At 36.6% G+C, this 27,638-nt stretch overlaps 1 protein-coding gene across 4 annotated transcripts in view; it reads left to right on the forward strand.

Moving 5' to 3' along the window:
- The window catches only part of LOC105382838 (aldehyde dehydrogenase, dimeric NADP-preferring), a 32,457-nt gene extending 4,819 nt beyond the window's left edge, over positions 1-27,638 (forward strand). For 2 of the 4 annotated variants that reach the window (XM_048627692.1, XM_048627690.1), the window contains exons 2-11: positions 16,045-16,088; positions 17,276-17,515; positions 19,013-19,234; positions 19,676-19,839; positions 20,852-21,082; positions 21,542-21,745; positions 23,897-24,012; positions 24,859-24,994; positions 25,474-25,624; positions 27,446-27,638. In XM_048627692.1, the coding sequence (XP_048483649.1) occupies positions 16,045-16,088; positions 17,276-17,515; positions 19,013-19,234; positions 19,676-19,839; positions 20,852-21,082; positions 21,542-21,745; positions 23,897-24,012; positions 24,859-24,994; positions 25,474-25,624; positions 27,446-27,466 (1,529 nt within the window). In that variant the 3' untranslated portion in view covers positions 27,467-27,638. Of the gene's footprint in view, positions 1-12,828; positions 12,986-16,044; positions 16,089-17,275; positions 17,516-19,012; positions 19,235-19,675; positions 19,840-20,851; positions 21,083-21,541; positions 21,746-23,143; positions 23,260-23,896; positions 24,013-24,858; positions 24,995-25,473; positions 25,625-27,445 lie in introns of those variants that run through there. The other 2 variants (XM_048627693.1, XM_048627691.1) reach the window with 2 other exon arrangements.

Genomic DNA, 27,638 nt, shown 5'->3' on the forward strand with positions numbered 1-27,638 from the left:
AAATCACAACAGAAAAAGTTTAACTATACTCTGTCCATTATATTATTGGTTTTAAGACATTTAAAATCCCATACATATTTGACGACTGCAAAGGAAAACCAACTTTACTTACCAGACATAAGGAAACGTCAAAAATACAATAACATAGTGGAAGCTCTATAAATATTTATTATGATGTACCTACAACATTAAGTCATTAGCATGAAATGTAGGCTACAGAGACTGACAAAAACATTTTCGTCGCTGAATAATGGCTTTTCGAATTGAATATGCATCAAATACAATATGATATGAGTCAAGGTGACACAATGGTCAACAATGCAGTGGACATATTATGAGGATGAGACGTTTTGTTTATTCGCATATACATACACTAACGAGCAATGAAAAGTTCCACTCAACGCCGACATCAACTTTAAGTTTAATATAATTACGTTTTTAGTTGGTTATATTCTGCAGCGCGGATAAATGTAGGTTACTTATGCATACTGCAATATTGCAGAAGGCGTCATTAAGCTAGACTTTTCCGTTTTGGAATTATTTCGTGATATTGTCTCTGTCAGTCACTGGAACTTCTTTATTGCTCGCGAGACTGAAAACCGGCCGGTGTTTTTAGTGGGAAACATCTTAAAATTCCCAGTAACTTTTATTCATATTTGAAGATACTGAATTTACAAAATATTTCAATACCGATTAGGAACTATGTAAGTAGATATAACATAATTTGTAATTTTAAAATTAGTTATTTTCATTGTAGCCGTTTTTAGTTTAAGGCTCAAGTACATTAACCTGCCTCACTGATGTAGAACTCTATATAGCCAAAGGAATAAAAATGATAAATAACTTGAATACATTTATGTTAAAATTTGTGATTTCATTAAAGTACCTATAACTACTTAACTAAAATCTCTAGCTACTCGAACAACACTATGTATAAAGTCTACAGACCAACCTGCTTTTTTCTTTCTAAAATAATTTACTCTACTCTTCCAAAATACTTATTGCGCACGTTTTGTAGTTCCATTGTCCGGTTACTTTGTTTTTGTTCCTATACCATACAAAATCATTAGGCACAGTTTTCTCTGTCATTCATAAAAACAGTGCATTTCGTAGCTTAGGTACTTTAGCCACTTTCACCCTCGATAACAATCTGCTAGTTAAATTCCATTAGGAGAATGGAAAACCTAGCTGAAATAGTTTTTAACAAACTGTATAACAGAGGGCTTTATAAAAAAATCTACTGTTCGTAATATGCATAAAATATATGAACTAAGTAACAGAATATTTTCTCCGCCCTATTTGAGAAAGACCAAATGGCGAATTGCGAATACCAACAAGTCTTGTTAACTTGCATCGCGATAAAGTGACGTAGGTATATCTACGTCGATAAATACGCCATGTAGCGGTAGCTGGTATGTATGTATATTTTTATGTCAAGTTCACCGTGATCGTCATACACATATTAACAACATTCACGCCAAGGCGTATAATATTGAGTCGTTTGTAAACATCACGCGTTGTTCCTTCTAATAAAACATATCATTTACATACAACTTATACTTAAGCATATCCTTACCAAAGTTTAAATTCTATAAAAAAGTTATTATGAAAGAAGGAAAATATTTTTTACATGACATTAGATTAGAGTCGCTGATGTTCCTACTTCCTAAAAGAGAATTCACTTGATTTGTGTAGGCAAAGAACAGTTGAGGTAGACGAGTTCTCGAGTGGAGACCACGAACCGGCAAGCCGACGACCTCAGGTGGGTTGCCGGTAGTGGCTGAATGAGGAAGGCTGAGGACCGAGTGTTCTCGCGCTCCTTGGGCTCTCCCATGTCTAGCAGTTGATGATTATGGGCTGATGATGATGAGTGTAGGCAAAGAATTAGCATGAGGACGAACCCAACCCGACAGGGCGGCGCGGTCGTATATCCTGTATAGCACCTTAAGTGCATTATATCATTTATTTTGAGCGACTTTATCGATTTTATGTGATGTATGATATAATTATAAGTGACATAAAATCGTTATTTCATTTATAATCTGAGTTAACTACCTACTTCTGCAATACGGAGGTACTTTGAAAATACCTCTTGATATGACTGTATAGGAATATAATATACGTCATTGTCAATGTATAACATACTCATTACACCAATAAAAGTACTAGGCAATCGGCTGGTGGAAAATGAAAAGTATGAAATGAAAGTTTTACATTTATATGAGTAGGTAGGCACGAGTATTTAAGTACATTTTAAATGTATCCCGGCTTCATGGCTATAGGATAGCCTAAAGTCAAAGGGCTCTAACGTTCAATTAAAAAGTTCCAGTGACGTACGTATATAGCACCAAGCTACTGGCTATCAATTTAAAATGAAATGCTTAGAAACATTGGGGGCATACTTTGGGACTTTTTCATTGCTCACGAGCATAGGTATTATGTAAAAGGTTGATTAAACTCACGACAACCAGTCTGTAACGCAAGGTTAACTGGCGATTAGTTGTCGTGGCCTTAGATCTTAGCGTAACCTAGAAATTGGTATTCAATGCCCTAACCTGCTATCAACCTGTAAGTTTTAAATACTGAGGTAATAAGCTTTTCATCCCGTCAACCCACCAGGAAGGCATATTTTTTTATTTGTTACACAATGAAAGTTACAATTTTGTAGGATCAAAAGATCGCAGTAAGTTGTCTGCACACTTCACTAGGCAGGCCCGTGCTGAAGTGTGAAGGTTCTGTTCCGTTCCTCAATTTTATTAATGAAATGATTTGAACAAATTATCATTGAACAAAAACTAACAGGTAATAATAAAGTATTCTATTCTAATCTATTCTATTCAGGAAAATTATATATTTATTTTATTATAATAAATTAATAATTGATTATGAATTGATTACGACTCACTCCCATTGTTTACTCAATTTGCATCAAATCAAAAACAGAGTTAAGTATAAGTACCTACTATAAAGTTTTTGAAATCTTACAAAGTTTTACTTAACTATTTCTGTCTGTAACATTTTTTAGACCAAATGTAATAAAGTGTATAATTGTTTTCCTGTTATGGCAAAATTATACAGTTTTTTTGTACACGGTCGAATGTTTTGCACGAGTTTTTTTGTATTTGTATCTACATAAAGATGATTAATTTTGTTGGTACGACTGGTTCCCATATTCGGCGCATCGAAACAAGATTCCAAATGTATATTTTATTGCAGCTCCATAACACTCTAAGAGTTCAGAATTATATGTAACTATTAGAGGTCATTAATTTATCTCGAGTGCAGACCAGGAACGAAAACTTAGCGTGGGACGACCTTCATACCGCTGGTAAGATTGATAGGAAGCCGGGTAGTGGCTGGATGGGGAAGGCCGAGGACAGAGTACTGTGGCGCCTCCTTGGGAGAGACCTGTATCCAGATTCCAGTCTATCTAGCAGTGGACTATCACGGGCTAAGAGGGTGATGATTCTAATTTGTTCATCAGATCTGCTATAGGTACTTATAGCTAGATGCCCGAACTCTCGGCTAGTTTCAATGTTATACTTGCCATAGGCATACAGTGTGAGTCTTTCATAGGTGCACATCCGGAAGTACCTATGTCACAGAGCTTTTCATTCTGAACAATTTTTGTTATGATGACCTTGGGATATATATACTCGAAAAAAAAATTCTACGCCCCATACACAGTGTCACGTAAAAACAACCAATTTTTGTATGGGTAACATCTTTTTATTTTCGTTATATTCCAAGGTCATTATAACAAAAGTTGTTCAGAATGAAGAGCTCTGTTACATACTTCCGGATATGCACCTACGAAAGACTCATCTACGAAAATATCTACTCCCCATACACAGTGTCACATAAAAACAACCAAATTTTGTATGGGGAAGCATCTTTTTATTTTCGTTATATCCCAAGGTCATTATAACAAAAGTTGTTCAGAATGAAGAGCTCTATTACATACTTCCGGATACGCACCTACGAAAGACTCATCGGGTCCAGCCAGACTCGTCCCATTCCACACTCGACCCGGCCACACTCGACCCGAATTTCTAAAATACGGTAAGGTCTAGGTACTTTTGTTGAAATGTATGAAATGTACTGTCAGCCACAAGAGTTTTTTTACTGAAATTATAGTTAGGTGTTTTATGTGCTGATTAATTCAAACAAAAGTAATAATTTGTACTTTTAATCATTTATTTATCATTTTCTATAAACATTATTAGTAGGTAACACATGTTTTGAATTATAAACGTAATAAGTAATAATAAATATTAACAAAATAAGTAACTATTAATAATTATGTGTGCTAAAATCACAGTTACACAAAATATCTTTACAATGAAATATGTATAAAATCCTTTTTATAAAATCCGTTTGCTGTTTATAAAATTATAATTACTTCGCAGTAGCCCTTGCTTATCAAATGTATAAATTACAATGCAAGTAAGTGCGCGAAAGAGATGGATGCAGGCCATCCAAATCTTGACCATTGTTATCGATAACCCGTTTATTTCAGGCTAAAACAATGAGAAGGGTAAACTACCTCTCTCTGTTACTGAGGTCAAACTTAGGCTAGTTTACTCAACATATTTCTTAAATTTAAGTGATAATCACTTTATATGCAATCAATTAAGAAATCCATAAACATTTTCTGTCGACTGTACTTTGCGATATGAAAAAAAATACAAACAAAAATGAACCTTATCGAAATTATGAAATTCGGGTCGAGTTTGGCCGGGTCGAGTGTGGAATGGGACGAGTCTGGCTGGACCCGACTCATCCTGTATAAACGCCCTTTGGGCAACTTTTGCAACTCCCTGTTTAAGTAAGGTAGATCGACAGGTTGGTAATAGTGGTATACGAAACCGACAAGATGACTCAAGAAAAGCATATTTTTCAGCCAGCGGCTTGTATGTTTCACGGCTCACTAGTTCGACTGAAATTAATGAAATTAAATTATAAATAGAAAATTTTTAATATAGAATAATAATATTTGATTCGTTTATTTTGCTCTTTAGCAGTTAACAGGTAGTATCAGTTCATTCCAGTCCGATAAGCTCTGAAATTCAATGAACTAGTGAGCCGTGAGCATTTTGTTAGATTGAAAACACCCGCTATTATTTTGAACTACACTCGCGAGCAACCAAATCGACTCAAGCCTTGACGGCGCAAACATACATTAATACAAGTAAAATTATGAATAGAAATAATAAAAATGATATGTCATTTAAAAGCTTAAGATGTCAGCTTTAATTTGATATCATTATTATTGAAATCCATTCATCATTTTTGAAATAAATGATGTCTGAACGCAATTGTAGGAAAAACGGGAATTTAGGAAAAAAGGGTATGGGTATCGTATTATACAAATTAAACAAAAAATGTTAAGATAAAAATTTATTTATTTAAATCAATACTTTGTATTGCCCCCTCTTGCCCTAATTACAGCCTGCAGCCTGTTTCTCATAGACCTTATCAACTTTTTGACAGTTTCCTGAGGAATGCCGTCCCACTCCTCTAATAAAGCTGTCTTCAGCTCGTCCACGCTTGCAGGGACTGGATTCCTGGCCCGAACTCTTCTTTTGAGCTCGTCCCATAAGTGTTCGATGGGATTCAGGTCAGGACTGAGCGCAGGCCAGTCCATCGTGCGCAATTCCTTCTCTCTCAGAAACTGCCGACTGACTCGTGCCGTGTGGCAGCGGGCATTGTCGTGCATTAGCACGAAGTCTTCACCGACAAATTCTGCATAGGGCACAACATGACCGAGTAGAATGTCGGTGATGTACCGATCAGCTGTTAACCCGCCTCCTCGGCCGCCTCCAGGCACGAAAACAAGTGCGGTTTTTCCCTCTAGAGAAATACCAGCCCACATCATGCAGGAACCGCCGCCATATGCTACTGTTTCAGCGAAACAACATTGGGCAAATCGTTCCCCCGGACGCCGGTAGACCCGGCCTCTCCTGTCACTGCCATGCAGACACACTCTGCACTCATCAGTAAACAGGACCGACCGCCATTGCGCAATGCTCCAATCGAGATGCTCTCGAGCAAACTGAAGACGCGCTTGTCGGTGGCCTGCAGTCAATTTGGGGCCTGATGCAGGTCTTTTTGGTGTCAAGTTGGCTTCCTTCAAGCGTCTTCTCACTGTCCACTCGCTGACAGCCACTTGTCGTACACGTCTCAGTTCTTGCTGCACATCAACGCCCGTAAGGTGTCGATTGCGCAGCGAGGTTGAGACAATGAAGCGGTCGTCTCTCTCTGAAGTGCAGCGGTGGCGGCCCGTTCTTGGTCTTCGATTGAAGGCACCAGTCTCTTGGAACCGTCTGTATACTCGGGATACAGCAGACTGGCTCAAGTGGAGCTGGGCAGCGACTGCTCGCTGACTTAACCCTTGTTGCAGCAAGGCAACAACTTGAGCAGCTTCTTCTGGTGTGGTATCCATGGGTTTGCGAAAACAAGGAATACAATGCAACGAGATGTGTACCGGTCAACTTGCAACAAGCGACTGATAAGGTACACCGGATGTGGAAAGGTTTTATAGCGGGATCAGGTAGCGCAAGGCGTGGATTCCTAATGAGGTAATTAACACTGACGGGCAATTAAAATGCGTCATTAAATCTGCGCTTAGTTTTTTTTTATGGTATTGATCTTAATTGAAAGCCTAATTCTTCAGCTTTCGAATGACATATCACTTTTATATTTACCATTTATCGTTTTAGGAAAATCAATGTATATGTGCGCCGTGAAGGCTTGAGTCGATTTGGTTGCTCGCGAGTGTATAATCAGTATTGTTGGATATTCTTCTATTAATAATTTAAACAGAGTGTAATATGTTGGTCATGTAACTTTTTTACTATGGATAACTTTTTTATTCGAAAACATCTCGTGGATCAAAAGTTGTTTAGATTGACCAACATTTTGACAGAACTAAAAAAACGATAAGTACATAGGTTGATACTTACGTACTTATCCATTATTACCTACTCCAGATCCAGGTAGGATACATCAAACTATAAGGATGCCGAAGTACGATCCATTGCCACGGCACCGCAAAGATTTCGCCAAATCATCTTGTGTCGAAATCCATTGAGTGTGCTTCCGCAAATCCATACAAATAGTCAATAGATACAGTAAAGTTGTTTACATGTTCAGCATGTGATTAACACCTCATTTAACACATTCAATCAATAATTTTTTTACGATAAAAATAAAATAGGTAGGTACAGGGTACCTATATGTTAATGACAAAAATAAGTTCTTAGGTAGTTACCTACTATGTGCTTGTGACATAATGGTAAGGTCAGGGAGCCAGGGAGGGCCGAAAAACTTTAATAAGTACTTATAGCAGTTAGTTGTAATATGTATACTTATCTAATTAGGTATTTATTACTAACGCCATAAAATAAAATAAATTAAAATTAATAAGTAACTACTAACTGTTAACCTAAAGGTCAAACTCTGGCCATGAATTTTCGGCAATTCAGTAAAAAACACGGAAGTATTTTCATTGATAAGCAGGTACTTACCTACTTAGTTATGTACCTACGGATCTAGGTACATCCAACTGACTATAATCATCCGAAAGTTCCGAAACAGTAGACCTTGGTAATAACAGCATTCTTAACTTTCCTAAAAAATAAATATAAGTGTGTGGGGACATCTCATACACGGCCGTCCCACACCAACTAGGCAGAGCCTGTAATATGGGTATGGGTAGATATAGGTAGGTCTAGGTACCTAGTCTAGCTTATACTGGTTTCAGGGTGCTGTTGTATATTTAGGTAGGTACTTTATCCACATACTTACATTAACACCTACATGAAAAGTTACTTATAATATTAAGGGTGGGTTGCATCAACATCCCGGTTATCGTAATAGTTAAGGTTAAACTTAGCAATGACAGAGTCGTTACAGTTAACATTTTACTGCAACGCGTTGCACCATCACATCGTCCGTCATTGTTAATGTTATTAGGGTTGCTATTCGTTTGAGACATAATTTTCCCCAAAGTTATTGTGGGAAACGTTTTTATGTAAGGCAATACCAAATCTAGCTGTCGGACTGAAGCCGTCACAGAGTACATTGTAGCCGTCATTCTCTGTCAAAGCACTCAAAGTCAACATGTCATATGACCTAAGTCTGTTATTCCTCCAAATATTGACCAAAAGATTATCATCAATAAAACCCGCGACAAAGTAGACTCAGGCTTATTATTATTACAAATTCTTTATTGCACATAAAAACATTGTACAAAGGCGAACTTAATGCTAGTAGCATTCTCTACCAGTTAACCTTTGGTGATGTCGAGAAAGTGGTTGGTAGTGCGATAGACTGAGAGGAGAGAAGTTATCTACTTTAATCGCTTATTATTGATTATTTTATTAATTAATTCTTAACAAGTTGAAATTAAACAAAATTAAAACTATTAAAATGATTATTTATTAACATGCTCCGATTATGCTCATCATTCCTGTTAACTGCATACACAGGTTCCTCTTCATCAGATGATGAATCATCATAAAAAAACCTAGCTGGTGGTAGGTACAGGGTCTCTCATCTTTTACATAATATTTTATACAGCTTTGCCGTAGCCACTATAATGGGCTGCCTCTTCTTAGTTCTGTCCTTATTTTCATTGATAAATTGCAGTATTTGAGTGATTGCAAACTTTCTGAAAACAAGGTTATTCAATTAAAGAGTTACGTAGGTTACTTTGATATTAGATTGCTGCGCTGGACCGGCAACCGGCAGGTAGCCGGTAGTGGCTGGATATGGAAGGCCGAGGGTACAGTGTTGTTTCGCTCCTTGGGAGAGCCCATGGCTAGAAGTGGACGCTTATTTGGTGGTGAAGATGATCATTACACCTACAACATAATAATAGGTGCATTGGTACATACTTCATCGTTGGAGGCCAAGGGCGTACCCAGGATTTCAGCTAGGGGGGGGCAGCTCTTTAGATGATGGTCGGTCGGGTATATTGAAAAAAAAATCATGAAAATAGTCTTTTATTAAGGTCAACTAGGCCAATTGCGTCTACGGGCCAAATTAATCTTTTCGATCCTATTTGAAAATTATCAATATTGAAACATGCCATCTTGTTACGGTGGCTTAAACTAAATACTTTACATGAACTGCAAACAGAATAGATGGTGTTGTAGTCAACATAATATTATCCAAGTATTCAGTCATTATGTGATTTGCACATTTTTTTGAAAGTTTGGTACTGTGACAGGTGATTGAAAATGTGAATCTAAAGTTTTCTTTATCAATTGATTTTATTCAGTAGGTATTCTAAAAAAAAGTCATTGGGCTACTTATATAGACACAAATTTTCAATGAAATAGCTTTATTTGATGAATTAATGATGTTAATTTTTTTATGTTTGATAAAAGTCTTGGGGTAAATGCGTTAGGCGTAATAATACATACATAATTATGCTCACGACTGTAGTCACCCGCTTTTCGCTGTAAATTTGTATCGCCGTTTTTTATTGAGTACAATGCACTAAAGTTGTCGGGTAAGTGTAAGTGTACAACCCGACTGTCAGATTTTTTCAAGCTGCCCGAAGGCCTCTGACTAGGCTTAACAACTGCTGCCGAAGCAGCAACCGGGACTCACGGCTTAACGTGCCATCCAAAGCACGGAAGCATGCAGAAAAGAACCATTTGAAATCGGTCATCCATCCAAGGCTGACCGTGTCATGTGTTAACCTCAGTGATCAGTTACGATCACTGAAACCAGCTCGATAAGGATTTTTACTATTTATGAACACTAAACTTATTGAAGAGTATGGGTTTTGCAATGCACATATTTTAATTGATATCTAAGTTTAATACCCGTATTTGATCCAATCTTGCAATTTTTCTAAAGAATATAAATGAGAGGATTTATGGATTGTACTTTATTTTATTCACAACTGTCACTCACCACTATTAAATCTACATTCTTACTCACTTTAAAGGAGTACTTAGGTAGTTCTTTTTTCATAAAATAATTATTTGGATTTATCATGGAGTAAATGCGTCCATGAAAATTAGACGCATTTTCCTGATTTCTACTAAATCATCTGTGAATTCGTCAGTAGTTTCTTTTGGCTAAATTAACTGCCATACTATTGCAAAAAAAAATTAACTGGATAAAACTCTCTTATTTTTTTCACGGAAAGCTTACCTATTGAATAGTTACATACTAAAAACACATTTGCCTCAAACCTGGAAAATGCGTTCAAAATCACGATTTTTTTAAGACACTAAATAAGAAACTTTTATAAGATTCCAGCAAAGAAATCAATGCTTTAAATTTGTTAAGAAATAGTTGTTCAATAGTCGTTAGTTTCTTAAAGTAAATATCTCACTTTTACATTAAATTTTTCATACCTTTGCTCCCATTATTCCGAAAACTTTTAGTGATCTAAAAATACAACGTAACCCCAGTTGACCTTAATTAGTTTGATTAAGATACACAACAAAATAGGTAGGTAGGTAAGAGTAGATAACACGTTTTTAATTCCGACTTGGCAGGAAAATTTACTTTTATTTTATCTTCTAGGGGGGGGCAGCTGCCCCCCCCTGCCCCTACCTGGGTACGCCCTTGGGAGGCAGTAAGAAAGGTTCTAGTTTTAAAGCCAACACACGAGCCACATTTTTGAGACCAGGAACCTATCCAAGAACGAGTTCTCATCCCAAATTGCGAATCTATCAGTTCTCTGAAAGTACACATTTCTGCACCATTCAACTATGGTTAAAATGACGTCATAACTTTAACGATAACCATAACCACCCCATGTTGGCCGGTTACTGCTTTTGTTAAAGTCAGGTAGCTGTCAAACGCGTTGTATAACCTCAAAGTAACAGTATTACGTACAAATATTAATATTCAATAATTCTTATCATGTCGCTTCTACGTGAAATAGTGCTTGAAACAAGTTCCTCAGAAATTGAGATTGAGGTGGAGTAAGTACGGAACTTACGAAATATGAAGAGAAAGGTGTACTTTCAGAGAACCGATAGATTCGCAGGTTCCAGGTCTCAAAAATGTGGCTCGTGTGTTGGCTTTAAAACTAGAACCTTTCTTACTGCCTCCAACGACGAAGTAAGTGCACCTATTATTATGTTGTAGGTGTAATGATCATCTTCACCACCAAATAAGCGTCCACTTCTAGCCATGGGCTCTTCCAAAGAGCGAAACAACACTGTGCCCTCGGCCTTCCTTATCCAGCCACTACCGGCTACCTGCCGGTTGCCGGTCCAGCGCAGCAATCTAATATCAAAGTAACCTACGTAACTCTTTAATTGAATAACCTTGTTTTCAGAAATTTTGCAATCACTCAAATACAGAAATATATCAATGAAAATAAGGACAGAACTAAGAAGAGTGCAGCCCATTATTGTGGCTACGGCATAGCTGCATAATATATTATGTAAACAAAATAGAGACCCTGTGCTGTACCACCAGCTAGGTTTTTTATGATGATTCATCATCTGATGAAGGGGAACCTGTCTATGCAGTTAACAGGAATGATGAGCATAATCGAAGGATGTCAATAAATAATTATTTTAATAGATTACATCGTTAGTTTTTATTTCAACTTGTTAAGAATTAATTAATAAGATAATTAATAATAAAGGCTTCTATTCTATTCTATTCTCTGGGGGTGTAAGTACCTGCACCTGGCTCTCTCGAATGGAACCTTTGTGCATATCCCCAAGGTCTAAACTGCCTTCCAAAGCTTGGACCATTTCTCCACCACGTTGGTACACTGCGGGTTGGTGGGTTCACATATCTAGATGTGCTAAATCTAGATATGCAGGTTTCCTCACGATGTTTTCCTCACCGTAAGAGCGATGGTATACATTGTACTTATGTTAAAAGAACTCATTGGTACATGTCAGCGCCGGGATCGGACCCGCATCTCTGGCGTGAGAAGCGGGCGCTTACCCGACTGAGCTACCACCGCTCTTAATAAAGGCTTATTAGAGTCTACTTTGTCGCGGGTTTTATTGATGATAATCTTTTGGTCAATATTTGCAGGAACAACAGACTTAGTTCCTATGACATGTTGACTTTGAGTGCTTTGACAGAGAATGACGGCTACAATGTACTCTGTGACGGCTTCAGTCCGACAGCTAGATTTGGTATTGCCTTACATAAAAACGTTTCCCACAATAACTTTGGGGATAATTATGTCTCAAACGAATAGCAACCCTAATAACATTAACAATGACCGACGATTTGATGGTGCAACACGTTACAGTAAAATATTAACTATAACGACTCTGTCATTGCTAAGTTTAACCTTAACTATTACGATAACCGGGATGTTGATGCAACCCACCCTTAAAGTTAAATGGTGCAACGCACCCTGTCAGTAACTAGGTAGGTACTTATTGTCAACTGAAAGAACGGAACGTCGCTGTCATTCCGATTATACTATAGTAGTCTTTGGTCGCTGTCGCCCCAGCAGCAGTATACTTATCTAGTTAAAATCTAAGTTCTTGAATTTTCAGTTCATCCCTTATCTTTTTATATGATTGCTCCAGATAAAACGTCTGGGTCTTACTAGCATTATGGAAGCAATAGTAGGTAGGTACCTACTTCCATGACCACTAGTAATTTTTCCTGTTTTAAAAATATATATATATAAAGCACCATCTATAATTTATAGTACGAACTAAAACAATTTATCTAACGTAACTTCAATGTACCTAGTTAATGTTGCAATTATAATTTTGTAGATGGCGCTACGAGAGATGAACGTATAGTTTTCATTCATTCAGGTTTGACATTTCAAAGTATTTTCTTGTTCTCGTTCAAGTCGTTCATTAAATTTTCATTTCATTCAAAAAGCAGCTGTTCGGTGGAAGTGTTGTGTTTATTTTTGAAATCAAAATATTAATCATTTTGATCTCTAAAGTGAATTAACGAGGTTTTGATTATACCTACATTACTTTTCTGTTATTTGTGAGTTTCAAAATGACTGCGGGTAAGTTTCCTGTTTTTTTATTATCAAATCTTTTTAAATTAAACTTAGGGCATGTTTTGTAACTTTGTGCTTAGGTCATTGGAAATTTATGGCATTATTCGGCATTACATTACTAGAAACCCCTATCTTACAACTGCGAGCCTTAATTTGACCTTTGAACTGGTAAAAACAGCAAAATGCCGCCATCACAAGTTTGTAGTTATAAAAACATGTGTAATCATAATCATACCTACCTGGGTAGGGAAAACTACCTGTTTACCTTGGTAAAAACCAGTTCCTGTGCCAAATGTTGTCCAGTTTATAAATTTGAGAGTATTTTTAAATAAGATAGAGTTAAAAAGCAAGACCAAAAATAACTATGGATATGGACAAAAAAAAAATGGTGTGAAAAGTGTTTGAATGTCTTTACAAACTTAAGTATATTTATAGCATCATTAGTTTCATAATAAGATCATATGATAACTTAAAAAATCTATTATGACCACCAAAATAAGGCAATGACTTCTATAGTTGTACTTATAACCTTTGTACCAACATGTAAATTTACATTTACAATTATGCTATTCCAGTCTTTGTTCCACCAGTATTCATATAAGTAGTCTGTTTTGTATTTAATTCTCTCGTATCATCATAATAAGTTAGATATTATCCTGGACCCAGATCTAAGTAGATTTCGGAAGGTGATTTTTTCCTGTTAGGTACTTTTAAGGAAGGAATCACCAATCAGGAAAAAATCACCAATCAAAGGGTTAATTTTTTTAGAATAAGTGGCATTTTCTCTAGTTCTTTATTTTTGCCCATTCTCATTATTGGAGACTCATATATTTCATGCTAAAGTAATTAAAATTATCTCAAATTGATAATTTATGAAATACAATAATTGTCATGAGTCATTCATCATGCATGACGGGTGAGAAGACCAATTCCACCTCAGTATGGTTGACTGAATTCAACCAAATTACAAAATAGTCTTATACAACAATATATGTAGGTATAACTTGTGTAAGTTTACAGATTATATATAGAATGTAAACTTACACAAGTTTACCTCAAATTAAAATTATGTAACTTGGTATGTTAAAAACAATAAGGGACTGGTTTCACTCACCCTTCACCTTCACATTCTGTCAAAGTATGGGCAGGTAGGTATTTATTTATTAATGAAGCATGGAAAACCAACAGCATGGAATTATTATAAAAGATTGAGTATTGAGTATTATAAAAACTAGGTATAGTTAAGTTAATAGTAACAAACATGCCAGTTAAAGGTTTTTGCATATAGAAACCTTGTGCTGTACTTAAAATTAACGATTAGCATCACAGTGATCTAACAAATTTATTAATAAGGTGGTCCTTAATTGAGTTAAAACTACCTACTATAAAATAGATCAACACTGGTATTACTACATAGACGGTTGAATGTTTCGGCAGCTCTAATTACAAAAGTGTCTATATCTATACCTAATTGCTTTTTGAACGAGGGATGGAAATGAGGGGCCGAGAGCGGGTCCTCCTGGTTAGAATCCGCAAGCCGAGATTGCTAAGTACCTAAGTCTGGGCAGTCTACTTGGCCACGAAAGGTTTTCACCAGAAAAATGACGTCATTTATGTCTCTGCGTAGTTTGAGAGGTAAGAGATGTAACTTGATACGTCGTTTATTGTAGTCGTGTATTGTCGTTTGAATTTGAAACCTAATATCTTACAATTTTTTTTGTTACTTTCAAGCCTCCCAATGTATAAATCATACAGCGGATTCCAAATTTGTGACGCATATTCAAGGTGGCTTCGGATAGGCACAATAAAGTAGGTATTTAACAGTTTTCATGTTTCTAAAGCCAAGGGATCGTGAAGTTTATTGAGATTTTTTTTGTATGTGGAGATGTAGTATAAATTTTCCGTCATGAATTTCGCCCAAATCCGTAGTAGCAGTAAGTTTAGATATTGTCTTATCCTGCAGTGTGTAAGAACTTGGGAACACATTAACTCTCCGTGTACTTATATCTTAATAGGAAGAAATTTACTACATTAATATCGAGCTTATTTAAAACACAGTATGCTTCAAACCTACGTAGATCCTCTTGGAGAAGCCGTCGTCCGCGTTATTCACAACTCCAAAAACCTTCATATCATCAGCAAATGGTAGGTGATTGGAATGGTGAAAACACGTACCAATATCGTTAATGAAAAAATTGAATAGGAGTGGTCCTAAAAGGGATCCCTGGGGTACTCCAGATGGGATGCTTAGCCAAGAAGATGTGAATCCATTGAGTACAACTTTTACTAGACTTAGGTACATAAAATATAAATAGGGTAACATACCTGCACTCAAAATACGACCCATTGTAGTGTTCGCATAAATGTTAGGTAAGTACAACAATCTATGACTTAGTAGTTACCTATATCTAGGCAATAAAAAGTGTTGGCCTTTTCTGGCCGTTCCTTATTAATTTTAAATACATAATATTAAGTATGGTTTTTCAGTAGTTAGTTGTTATGCAACTATGCTGATGTAAGCATAGGTTTATATAGGTACTTAATTTTTATTTAAGAATCATTTCACTCACCAGTAGGATGTTTAATTTAATTGCTGAATAGATCTGCCTATAATTAAATTTGCATTAAGACGTTATTATTATTTGGTATCTACGTGGTTAGTTCGAAGTCTAAAGGTCGGCACTGACCTCCCTACCTACAGCGGACTGTGCATAACATTCTACATATAAGTAAAGTAGGCCTTAGAAAGTAAAAGCATCTGAATCCGTAATACCTGCTTAATATGTTGTGATGTAACAGCAATAATACGGGTACAAACAAATGAAATATTTAACACAAGATATTCAGGTAGCGCCTATTTTTTACCCCCTTCGTAAAAGAGTAGTGCTATAAGTTCAGATTTCCGATGTTAATCTGTTTGTGTATGTCTATAGGCTACTTTGAACCTTTTTCTTTGGTATTATTGTTGTGAAGATCGACATTGATCTAGCAAAACATATTCCATCAAAATCAGTTTGCCCGTTTATAAGATTATAAGTGTTAACTTGGATTTATTTTTGTTTTAGGCACACTATCAAATGGGAAGCAGAAGCCACTTGGTGTTGCAGAGGTAAGAATTTTATTGGATTATATCCCGAGATTACCGAGGGCAGGCTTTCTCCGCTGCCGTTGTAATAAAATAAAAATAAACGTGAATTTATACCGCTAGGTGGCGACACTCAGAAGTTAAAATATAAAAAGTCCTTGGTAAAGGTAAAGATACTGCACGTGGTTTAAAAAATATATGTTTCTTGATTGTAAGCTGTCTTTTCCAGATAAGATATTTCCGTCTTGACATAATTACAGTTCTAAAGGGTAACTTAGTGCTAGCATTTTGCTGACTTAGTTTTCCTCAAATGTCGAGGTAGGTGTGAATGTGCATGCAATGATCGTAGGACGGTCACAAGACGTATTGTAAAAGTGCCTTTAGTAATCGTCAATTATTAAAGGCACTTTAACAGTACTCACGTCTTGTGTGCGCATTATTATGTTGTGTAGGTATACTGGATTGAGCTGCATTGTATTTGATTTGAACTGCAGATTGCATTTACCGAATCAATTCAACAAAACTCGTTTTGAAGTGCTGACAGACTTGTCTTCACTTCACTTGGCATAATCAGTTGGTATAAATTATAGGTCGTTTAGTAACGTCAGCAATAATAAAAATGAAATTAACTTTACGATATAGGTATCGACCAGGTAGATAATGTAAGCTAATCTTAATAACAGAAGTTAAGTCCAAAGTTCAAGATTATGGACGATAATAAAATACTTACCTACCTAACGTAAAATTATACGAATCTAGGCAATAAGTTCGAATTTCCAATGTTTATCGACAGCCTGGCAAGAAAGAGTAGAAATTAATAGCGGCGTTACTTTTTTTTAATCAAAGACATGGCCACCCAAGTAGCTTTCCCATGGACTTGAGTAAGTACCTAGCCAAGCCAACCAGAAATAAAAGACTTCCGTTCCTATACTAAACTTGCCAGGCTGTACAAAGGCAAATAATGAGGGACTATACTTCGTATCATTAAAGCCAAAATGGCGGCTATCTGTAATTTTCCAAAACTAGATGACCAGCCAGTATTATGCCAACTTAATGGTGTCCAAATGCACGAACACGTCATTATTCCGAGTGCCAGCCACCCAACTCCTTAATTATTTCTTTCAATACGAACGACCCGATCATTCCAAACCTCCTTCATTTTTTCTTCCAATCCGTTCACATTCCATTTTCAAACCCAACTTTTTTTCCAGGCCGTTCAAAAAGCGCGCGACACTTTCAACAGCGGTCGCACTCGCCCCGTAGAATGGAGGAAGGAACAGCTACGCAACCTCTTTCGTATGTACGAAGAGAACAGAAACGCTATGATCGATGCGCTTCACAAGGACCTGCGCAGAAGCAAGATGGAGGCCACCCTGCTCGAGGTGGAATACCTGATCAACGACCTCAAGGATACGCTGCACAACTTGGACGAATGGGTTAAGCCTACTAGGGTGAGTGTATGAAAAAGAGTAGTTTACTAGATTAGACAGAGGTCTTTTTGGCAATGTTATGTTTATGATTATGATGATGGTCTGAATGTAATAGGGATGGGGCTCATTGCCATTCCTTGGCCACATCCAAGACACAGGACCAAACGGTTGGATGGATTTAAAAACCATTTCTATTTTACAGTCGGCTAAACGTTAATCATTATTAAGTCATACAAATATGCATTACATTATCAAGCTTACCTGTTTGCGTCACTCTCATATTGTATCTATTCAAGTAGGTAGGGTCATACTTTATTTACTTGAATCACTTATTTTAAGTACACCTTTTGTACACTTACTTATAGATATTTATATATTAACAAAATTATTATTTCAAAGTCAATGGTATTCTGTCTGGTAGGCAAGACATTATTCACATCCATATTATTTGTCTGTAAGAAAATCTCGATCTTTACAACGGCTCAAAGGGCAGACAGCAGACGGATACAGATGTTAACAGTAGCTATGTAAATTAATGTATTCTTTACAATTACGTTGTTTACCAGTCACTAGTCACTACACAATACATAATATAAGTAATTTAACATGTCTGTCGGGGCATTATCAACATGCATTGTGTATGGTTTATAAATAGGATTGTAAGGTTAATATGGGTCATTTAGTATGTTCAACTTTAGTTAACGTTTTTGTCTTTTTGTGGTGTCACGCTTTTATAGCTGTACCGAAATGAAAGGACGTAAGAATTCTGGGATGGATTGCTTATTACACACAGAAATATTGTCAAAATAAACTTTATACCTATTTATTAGTTATAAGAATTTTATGTTGGCCTCTCCGCTCAACTCAAATTAGCGCCTTTTTGTCTCATTAAAAACACTATATTGAAAGCAATGTGTGCATACTTGGCGGTCCGCTACACCAATGACCTTAGACAGGTAGCCGGTAGTCGCTGCATTAGGAAGGTCGAGGTGACAGTTGTGGTGATCCTCCTTGGGAATGCGATATTGACCCCTACATTTGCACTATTATTATAAAGAGGAAATATTCGTATGTTAACAAATATGTTTGTTACGAATGTTACGATTAAACTCAAAAACTACCTACCTACTGGATCTATTTCTAAAAATCTTTCTTTAAGTTTATGAGTAAACATACTTACATATAAGTGCACATAACCACACTACAAACATTCCTCATTGACATACATGACCAACCACGGCAAACCTTCCCCACAACCTTTCCCAACTCAACACCCCGCCTTCCACAGCCATACGAAGGCTTCATCAACATAATGGACGATGTGGTGATCCACAACCACCCGCTGCAGCAGCTGCTACTGCCCATGGCCGGGGCGATTTCGACTGACACTTTTGCCCCATCTTACCTTACTTTATGCAAAAAGACACACCGCACTGAAACAAATGACAACAGCACTCCTAGAGCTCTTACCAAAGCGATTCCTTCTTCACTTACGATCCGCAATCATCCCTCCCACAGCCGTCTAAAGGCTTTATCAACATAATGGACGACGTGGTGATCCACAACGACCCGTACGGCGTGGCGCTCGTCATCGGCGCGTGGAACTATCCGCTGCAGCTGCTTCTGCTGCCGATGGCCGGGGCGATCGCGGCGGGGAATGCCGTCATAGTGAAGCCGAGCGAGCTCAGCGTGGCGTGCGCCACTTTCGTGGCGGAGACGCTGCCGAAGTATTTGGATAATGTGAGTTTTGTTTTTGTATGGACTGTAAGCTCGATTTTTAGAGACTTGATTTATAGTAGGAAGTAGTTTTCCTTTATGGATAATTTTTGAACGCCTGACTGGGAAAGAGGGATATATCTGTCTGTAGCCTATAATTAATAATTCAATGAGTGAACTGATTTGGTTCTCGATTTTATCGAGACGCTCACTAACTTGGATGATGTGAAGTTCTGTATTTATAACCTTTGATCTAAATAAGGAAGTTATAAGCATCATACTGTGGGTTTTTCTTTATTTATAAACAAATTCCTATAGACTGAAGCATATTGCTAGATACCTAACGTACATTTACTATGAGTGCCCTAAGACACGTTTCTATACCGATCCAAATCTGTCGAGCCATACATTATTAGAAAACAAATTATTCTATCTACAATCTAATCCAACCTCCCTCTATTCCAGGACGCAGTGATAGTGGTAGAAGGCGGTCCGGAGGAGACCACCGAGCTGCTGAAGCAGAAGTTCGACTACATCTTCTACACGGGAGGCACTAATGTGGGCCGCATCGTGTACCAGGCCGCCACCAAGCACCTGACGCCGGTGACACTGGAGCTTGGGGGGAAGAGGTGAGGAATTATATCTATGAAATATCTATTAAATATAAGACATAATGACGTAGAAGCCAAATTACGTAGCAACGGAAGGAAAGGTTTTAGTTTTCACACGCACATATTACACCGTCACTATAGGCCACCGATTCTCGCTCTGTTGACAATCCCTTTAATCCCATAATATGTGTAATATTATAAGTGGATGAATGTATGAATGAATGTGTAAAATTATAAGATATATATCTTTTGATTTGAGATAATGTCTAGACACTGAAAATCTTCGGAATTATCCTAATGGTGATACATCTTAGGTAGTCAGCGACTGACGCTTATCTGATGTCTACTCATAGTACATAATATCACAAAGACCAAGATGACAACATTATAACTTATTTAGATAATTAGTCATTGAAGTACAATAGGTCGTTTAATAAATATTGAGTTAATGACATACAAGTACAATCTTTATCGTGGATTTATCAATAAAAAATATGGGTTATTATATATTATATCATGTTTATCTCTAGTAGGTAAATAAACCGATAACATCCCGGGTTAATGCACTTATCTTTTTAAACATTTGTTGGTATGTAAATTTAATAGATATCGTTATCGCCGTAATAATCACAAGTACAACGATTAAAGAACGATAATTGCCTACTTAGCTACTTACTGACTACACGAACAATAAAGCGGATTTTAATAGGAAAATAATAGGATGCGTCTGGTAGGTCATTCTCTGAGAAATTCATCGATGTGTTAACGATAAATGTGATTTCAAAAGGAAATATTTATGTGAATAGACTTATTATTATAAACACTCATTGTTGATTCATGGATCGGTCCAAAAACGAAGCTAATACTACAGTCATACTGATTAACTATACATTAAAATTTAAGTTTTTCAATGCATTTTCCCTTATTTTTCACTTGGTCCACAAAACTTCCTCTTTCTCTCTATATTGCCTTCCATAATGCAATAACGCACTGTAATCCAAACTAACATTCCATTCTCTCTCCATTCCAGCCCGGTCTACATCGACAACACAGTCGACATCAACATCACAGCGAAGCGCGTCCTCTGGGGCAAGTACATCAACGCCGGGCAGACCTGCATAGCTCCAGACTACGTACTCTGTAACAAGGAAACTCAAGAGAAGTTTCTCGAAGCCGCCAAGAAGGTTCTCAAGGAGTGGTATGGAGAGGACGCGCAGAAGAGCCCCGACTTCTGTCGCATCGTCAATAGCCGGCACTTCGGGTGAGTGAGCGAGATGGAACATAGCTAAAGAAAATATTGTATTTACTTATTAGCAAAGGGGGTTTACTTCTTTACTCGTATGCGTAGACGCCGACCGACGTAATGAAACTAAATGCATAAATATCGTAGTAATCGCTAGTATCACCACAACAGCAAACCGAAATAAGTGAAAGTTGCCTGTTGCCAATGACCCTACACATGGTCGGTTAACATAAGCGTGTGGTAAATATAGCAGAGAAATGTGTTGTAAGCGATTCTGAAGGATATAGGCAGAATCTTAAATGTGCTGTTAAAACCTTGTCTGTAAACAGTACTTTACTTACATTAGCTATACTCAACCAAGGAGAATGTTCCAGAATGTTCCCAGCACACCTTCTAGGGTACCGCATTGCCTTGCATAGTACCAGAGAACCAAAAAAAATTATCTGCATATAACCACGTAAATTTATCTGTCCACAGTCGTCTCCAATCCATACTGGACACAGACAAGAGCAAAGTGGCCATCGGAGGCAAATACGACCTTCAGGACAAGTACATAGAGCCCACAATCATAGCCAACGTGAAGCCGGGTGACAAGGTTATGGAAGACGAAATATTCGGGCCCATCCTACCCATAGTGCCCGTTGAAAACGCGTACGAAGCCATTAAGTTTATCAATGAAAGGTACGTTTTAATATTTAAGGAACATATTATGACGTTAATTTAATCATAAAAGCTTATTTTTTGAAATATATCTGATTTGTTCATTGTTCTCATTCCAAAACGGCGGCGTTACGGTTTGCGACTTATCAAGTGAATACAATAATAAATTGTACAAGCGGGTGACCGTGACTCCCCTTTCAGGGATTAGAGTCGTGAGCATAAAACTTTTTGTATGTAAAAGAGATTTGTGTTATACTGCTTTTTACTACAGTAATATATATTCAATCTAGATTTTGATAAATGTTGAGTAGTTGCCTTTACAAGTCCCATTATTGTGTACATGGTAGCGTTAGATACCACATAAAAATGAGATTGATTTCAAATATAAATTTAGCATTTGAGATGCAAACTGACGGTCTATCACGTGGCGCCAGACGCATATCTCTTGGCGCATGCGTCTTGCGCCCCGTGCTAAGCCCCCTGATGTGCTATGTATGTATACGCCAACCAGATGTATTAAATGTATACCGTTAAAAATTTGGTATTGTTTTTTCCGTAAAATGTTCTGGTTGGCCTATAAAAATAGCCCAATAGTACCTAGGTGTATTTTTTTCCATTTATAAGTCGTCGCTATACTTTCTGCAAAAAGGAATTTTCTCGTAATTTTACTAAAAATTACTAACAGTACCTACTAAGAATTTCGCGCTCTTTTATCAGTGTAAAAACTGAAAAACGATGAAATGATAAAATTAATTTTTGCAGTACTTATAGCGACAAAATATTGTGTGTGTGTTTTTTTGTTTTGCCGTGTGAGTGCTATCTGTACACAACTTAAATTTCTGTGTGAGTGTGTCTTAATCGTCTAAGAATCATGTTGCCATAAACTGTATACAGTATACATACACATTTTACGATAAGCATTCTATAATACATACATACTTAGTTAATAAGATCTCGAAAATCTTACAGCTGTAAGATTATTTATTACTATAGAGAAAACCACGGTTAAAATCATGGTGATGCCATAAACCATCAATTTACCAATAAATCATTACAAGCATACAACATTACAGTACGTAGATATTGTAATCATTACTTTAATACGCTCCATCGATCATTCCAACATTAATCCGACTTGACCTTGCAAAACCGACTCTGCAATGATTACCTACAAACACGCAAACCCATTGTATACTTTTTAATAATTTTGCATTGCCATTGCCATAAGAACGTAAAACGTAAAAGACAAAAAGGCCCTAAGAAATGAGATCGCATTTCATCCATACACCACACTACTGGCACACTAAAACAGAAGACTGAAGAAGCACGAAAAATAATCCTTCCATTTTTGAATTTGTTAACCCGAGGTGCGTTCCAAAAGCGACTTCGAGTAGGTAAAACATGTTGGGAACATTTCAGGGAACATCCATTAGTTCTTTACGTGTTCAGCAATCAAAAGAACATTCAGAATTTGTTCACGGAGCAAACTCGATCAGGCAGCATATGCTTCAACGATACGATCATGTTTTACGGTGGTAAGGACATTGGATTTTGCCCTTTCATTGGTTAAATTGCTGATTTAAATATGCACGAAAAGTTCAACGTAAAAATATACAAGTTTTTGGAACAATAAAGTTTTCAACTGATTGGTTTTCGTGCATAAATAACTTAAATCAGAGTTTTATACCAATTGAGGGCTACATATACGGTGACGGCAATGCATGTGGTGATGGTTTCTCATGATATTCAGGTTTTGGTCTTCAAATATTGTATAGATAGAATGGTGGTGATGGAATAGGTTGTAACCGGTTTATGAATGTTTAGAATTAAACTAGCTTTAAGGATGTAAATAAGTAATTAATTTTACTTCTTTTTATCTAATAACTTTAGCTATAGGCTTTAAGAGCATTTATGAGAAATGCTGAGAGTAAATACTATAATTCTAATGTTCTAATCATATTATATTATTAACAAAATATTATGTCCTCATTGAAATTTCTTCCTGCTTTTTGTGTCATATGCTACTGGGCAACAAACCGCCTTTTTGTTAGATTTTCGGTATGAAAACCTAATATTTTCTTAACTCTCAACGTTTCTCCCGCCAAATCTTTTCCCCTATCGGTGGAGGTTGTCACTAAACGTCGAACTTTTTTCTTTTTAACCTCGCCATAGAGAGAAGCCGCTAGTGATGTACCTTTTCACTGCGGACAAGAAGATTCAGGATAGTTTCGTGAAGAACACGAGCAGCGGCGGCATGTGTGTCAATGATACCATGATGCAGATGGGAGGTTTGGCATTTGTTTCTTTTATTGTAGACTACAGGGTGTTGCAAAAAGGGTATACTAAGCCGAAACCTACATGTGCAGCATGGTATATCTAAGCCCGAAAATGAAATCAGAATTTCAAAATTAGCGAAAAAAAAAACATTTTTCGGGCTTAGGTATACCATACTGCACATGTAGGTTTCGGCTTAGTATACCCTTTTTGCAACACCCTGTATAGCGTCCGCCATTTTTCATTACCATAAACTCATCATAATTTTCGGAGCTTTGGCTCGCCTTTGTAGGTTTTCTTGTGGGGTTCCCTTTTTGGATTCTCGATAGTGAGTCTATTGGAACTCCTATTGCTACAAATGTGCAAGATTAACTAACTATTTCTCTAAGACAATTTACAAAAATGAGCATGCTAATTTAGTGCACGAGCCAAACATAATAATGCATGCTATTACACAATGTAGGTAAAGGGTTAAATAAGGTACTTTTAATTAAAAAAAAAAAACAATGAAGTCTTTTCGACTTATTTTGGAACAAAAGCTATATTTTATTTCTGTATTTTTATTTTATTGCAACATCAATACTCATGTTTTCATTATCAACAAATAACCGTTCACTACTAGACATAACATCTCTCAAGGACCACCACAACACTCTGTCCTCGGTTTTCAACAATCCAACTACCAAAGGCTTCTCTAAGATCATCAGTCCAGCAGGCAGGAAGGCGTCCCACTCTGCCTTAGTCTGTTCGTGGTCCACTCGAGAACTTTGTAATCTTTCTACTACACAATACTTTTTGACAGATCATAAATTAAATTCCATTCATAGAATGTTATTACAAAACCCGTTTCAACATTACAGTTGACACGCTTCCCTTCGGCGGGGTAGGCAACAGCGGTATCGGCGCCTACCACGGGAAGGCAACGTTTGACACCTTCACACACAAGAAGAGCTGTCTCGTGAAGAACTTCTCACCTATTGGCGAGAAATTGGCCTCGTAAGTACTTATTGCCATTTATGTAATCTATGGCGAAAAAAGAGGCGTTTTATAAGTTTGACAGGCATGACAATATCTGTTGGCACGTTTTTGACGCAACCGTCAACTCAGAAGGAGGCTCCTTATGTGCACGCCTTTGTCTAATTAAACCATCTTTACCCATTTACCACCCGTGTACTTATATGTATAATATGCTCCACATTATGATTAGCCCCTACCTAATTGTCCAGTGCTGGACATATACCTCTCCCAAGGGGCGCCACACTACACTCTGTCCTCGGCCTTCCTCATGCAGACAATGTGGTCGTTAGCCTAGTGGGCGTCCCATCCCATACTCTAATGATCTGAACTCACGGGTCAGGGGGCAACTGGCTCGCTAAAATCTGGCACTAGTGCTAGCTTAGCTTACTTTTCATAATAACTAATGGTAAACTGGCATAATGCATCACACCAACTTACCCCCACATTCTCCCCCCCAGCGGCCGCTACCCCCCCTACTCGGACGGCAACCTGTCCTTCATCACGACGCTGATGCGCAAGCGCCACGGGCCCTCGCTCAAGTACCTGCCCTACTTGCTGGCCTTCGCTCTCGGCGCCGGCCTGTCGTACGGGGTGGTCGCTTTTAACAAGGTAAAGAAGTAATTGTGACTGTATACTCTATTTTTTTAAAACAAATGATTACTGCAATTGTTTCACTGCATTGTTATTGGTCCGCGTAATTTATTACTGAGTTGTTATTGGCCCTAACAATGACCTATCCCAATCAATATTGGAAATGTGCGAGTGACATAATCAGTAAGTACTCGTTTGTTAATAAAATAGACTATAGCAGCTTTTTATTAGCTGCAGTAAACTGACGATTCAAAATGTCTTACCGAGTAATGATGTGGACAGCCTAATCTTAATGAGGATGGAATTCAGTTCAAGGAAGGTCTAATCGTTCCACAAAGCCAAACTAATCATTATTTCATTTTTAATAACTACATTACATTACATACAATATGTATTTTTCTTCAAAATCCGGCAACAAACATAATTTAGCGTAATTTTGCTGCAGCTAATGAAAAGTTTAGCTATATATAACTCAAGGATTGTCAAAAACTTATGTTACTCTTTGGGTTTTCCAATATTAATTTTGCGTATTAACTAATAAATTATTAATAACACTTCTTTTTGAGATTATGCCTATCCAAAGTTTATCGAAAATTTTGCTTTAACTACAGCATAGATTTTTAATATGATTGATGTATTTAAGAAACCCTATGTGTTTATTATAAATATATTGAGATGTAGCCAGTTAATTGTATTGTGAAACAACTATATAGTATTAATTGCTAGCTTTAAATATTATTATGTTCACTATACCATAGACTAATACTATACTTTGCATAAATACGAAGAAAGTTATCAGTTATTATGTGAACTAAGTATTTTACCTATAATATGTATATAACGATAAATGCATTTCCAAAATAGTATTTATAACAGTAAATTTTAAATAACTACCTAGGTAATTATTTTAAAAAACAAAGTATACATTGTTTTTGTTATTATTTACCACACAAAAACTTATTCATTACCGAAGTGGTTTAATGTTTTTTTCTTTTTAGATGTACCTAATTCGTAGATTTGTAAATTTTGCAGTTATATTGTTACAATTAAACAGTGTGCAATCTAAATTTGGTTTCATTGTAGACTCCATATGACATATAGGTAGAACGCCATTCACGAAAGATGACCAATATTGGATTGCCTGCTATTGAGCAGCTCTTGTGTCATTGTCATGCATATAGAAAGAAGCTATAATTATAAAATTTAACAAGATTACCAAGGTTATCCGTTATCTATAAATATAATACCTAAAATTAAACATTGACTGATATTGTACAATGTTCATAGTATGACTTATAGAATACAATGAAAAGTATAACACTTTATTAAAATATGAAAAGAGTATATTATCAGCTATTTCATCAAGGTAGATTAGGTTGGTGTATAGGACCGTGAATAATACGCATACTTAAGTATTTTTTGTTTCCTTTTAACTAATCTAAGCTAGGATACCTAATGACAGAATTAATAAGTTGAAACACATGGCTACAGTTACGAGTACTGTAGCGCTGTTGTCAATTCATTCATACAATGTGATCATTGTGAGAACAACATGCTTCGTTGTAACAGCAGGGTGTAAATGAAGTGTTAAATGAATTTCACACGTTTTCTATTATTTGTTATTTCTTCAAGAACATGTTAAGAGATATTGCTATATTTTACAATCAGGAACCGAGAACTTTATTCTTTTATAACTTTATTTTTTTTGTCAAGCTAGAGCTATAATGAGCATTTTGTAATTAATTTTAACACTCATCTCGAAATCTAAAAAACCTTTTTGAATTGATATAGGTAGATTATGAATAAGTAAACCTTAAATTTTAACCATTTCTTTTTCAGATGTACACCGAGGAAGCCTAGTAGTTGTAATCAACTAGATAGAACCGTGATACGCAGATAACAGGAAACAATGTGATATATATTTTAAGTAAAACGTTATTTACATATTTTTTTATCACAGCACATTCTTTATTAGACCATAATATTGTAACTGGGGTGAAACGTAAGTACGGCGTTATAAGTTAAAGTCTGT

Source organism: Plutella xylostella, chromosome 19 (genome assembly GCF_932276165.1).
Source record: "Plutella xylostella chromosome 19, ilPluXylo3.1, whole genome shotgun sequence".
NCBI lineage: Eukaryota > Metazoa > Arthropoda > Insecta > Lepidoptera > Plutellidae > Plutella > Plutella xylostella.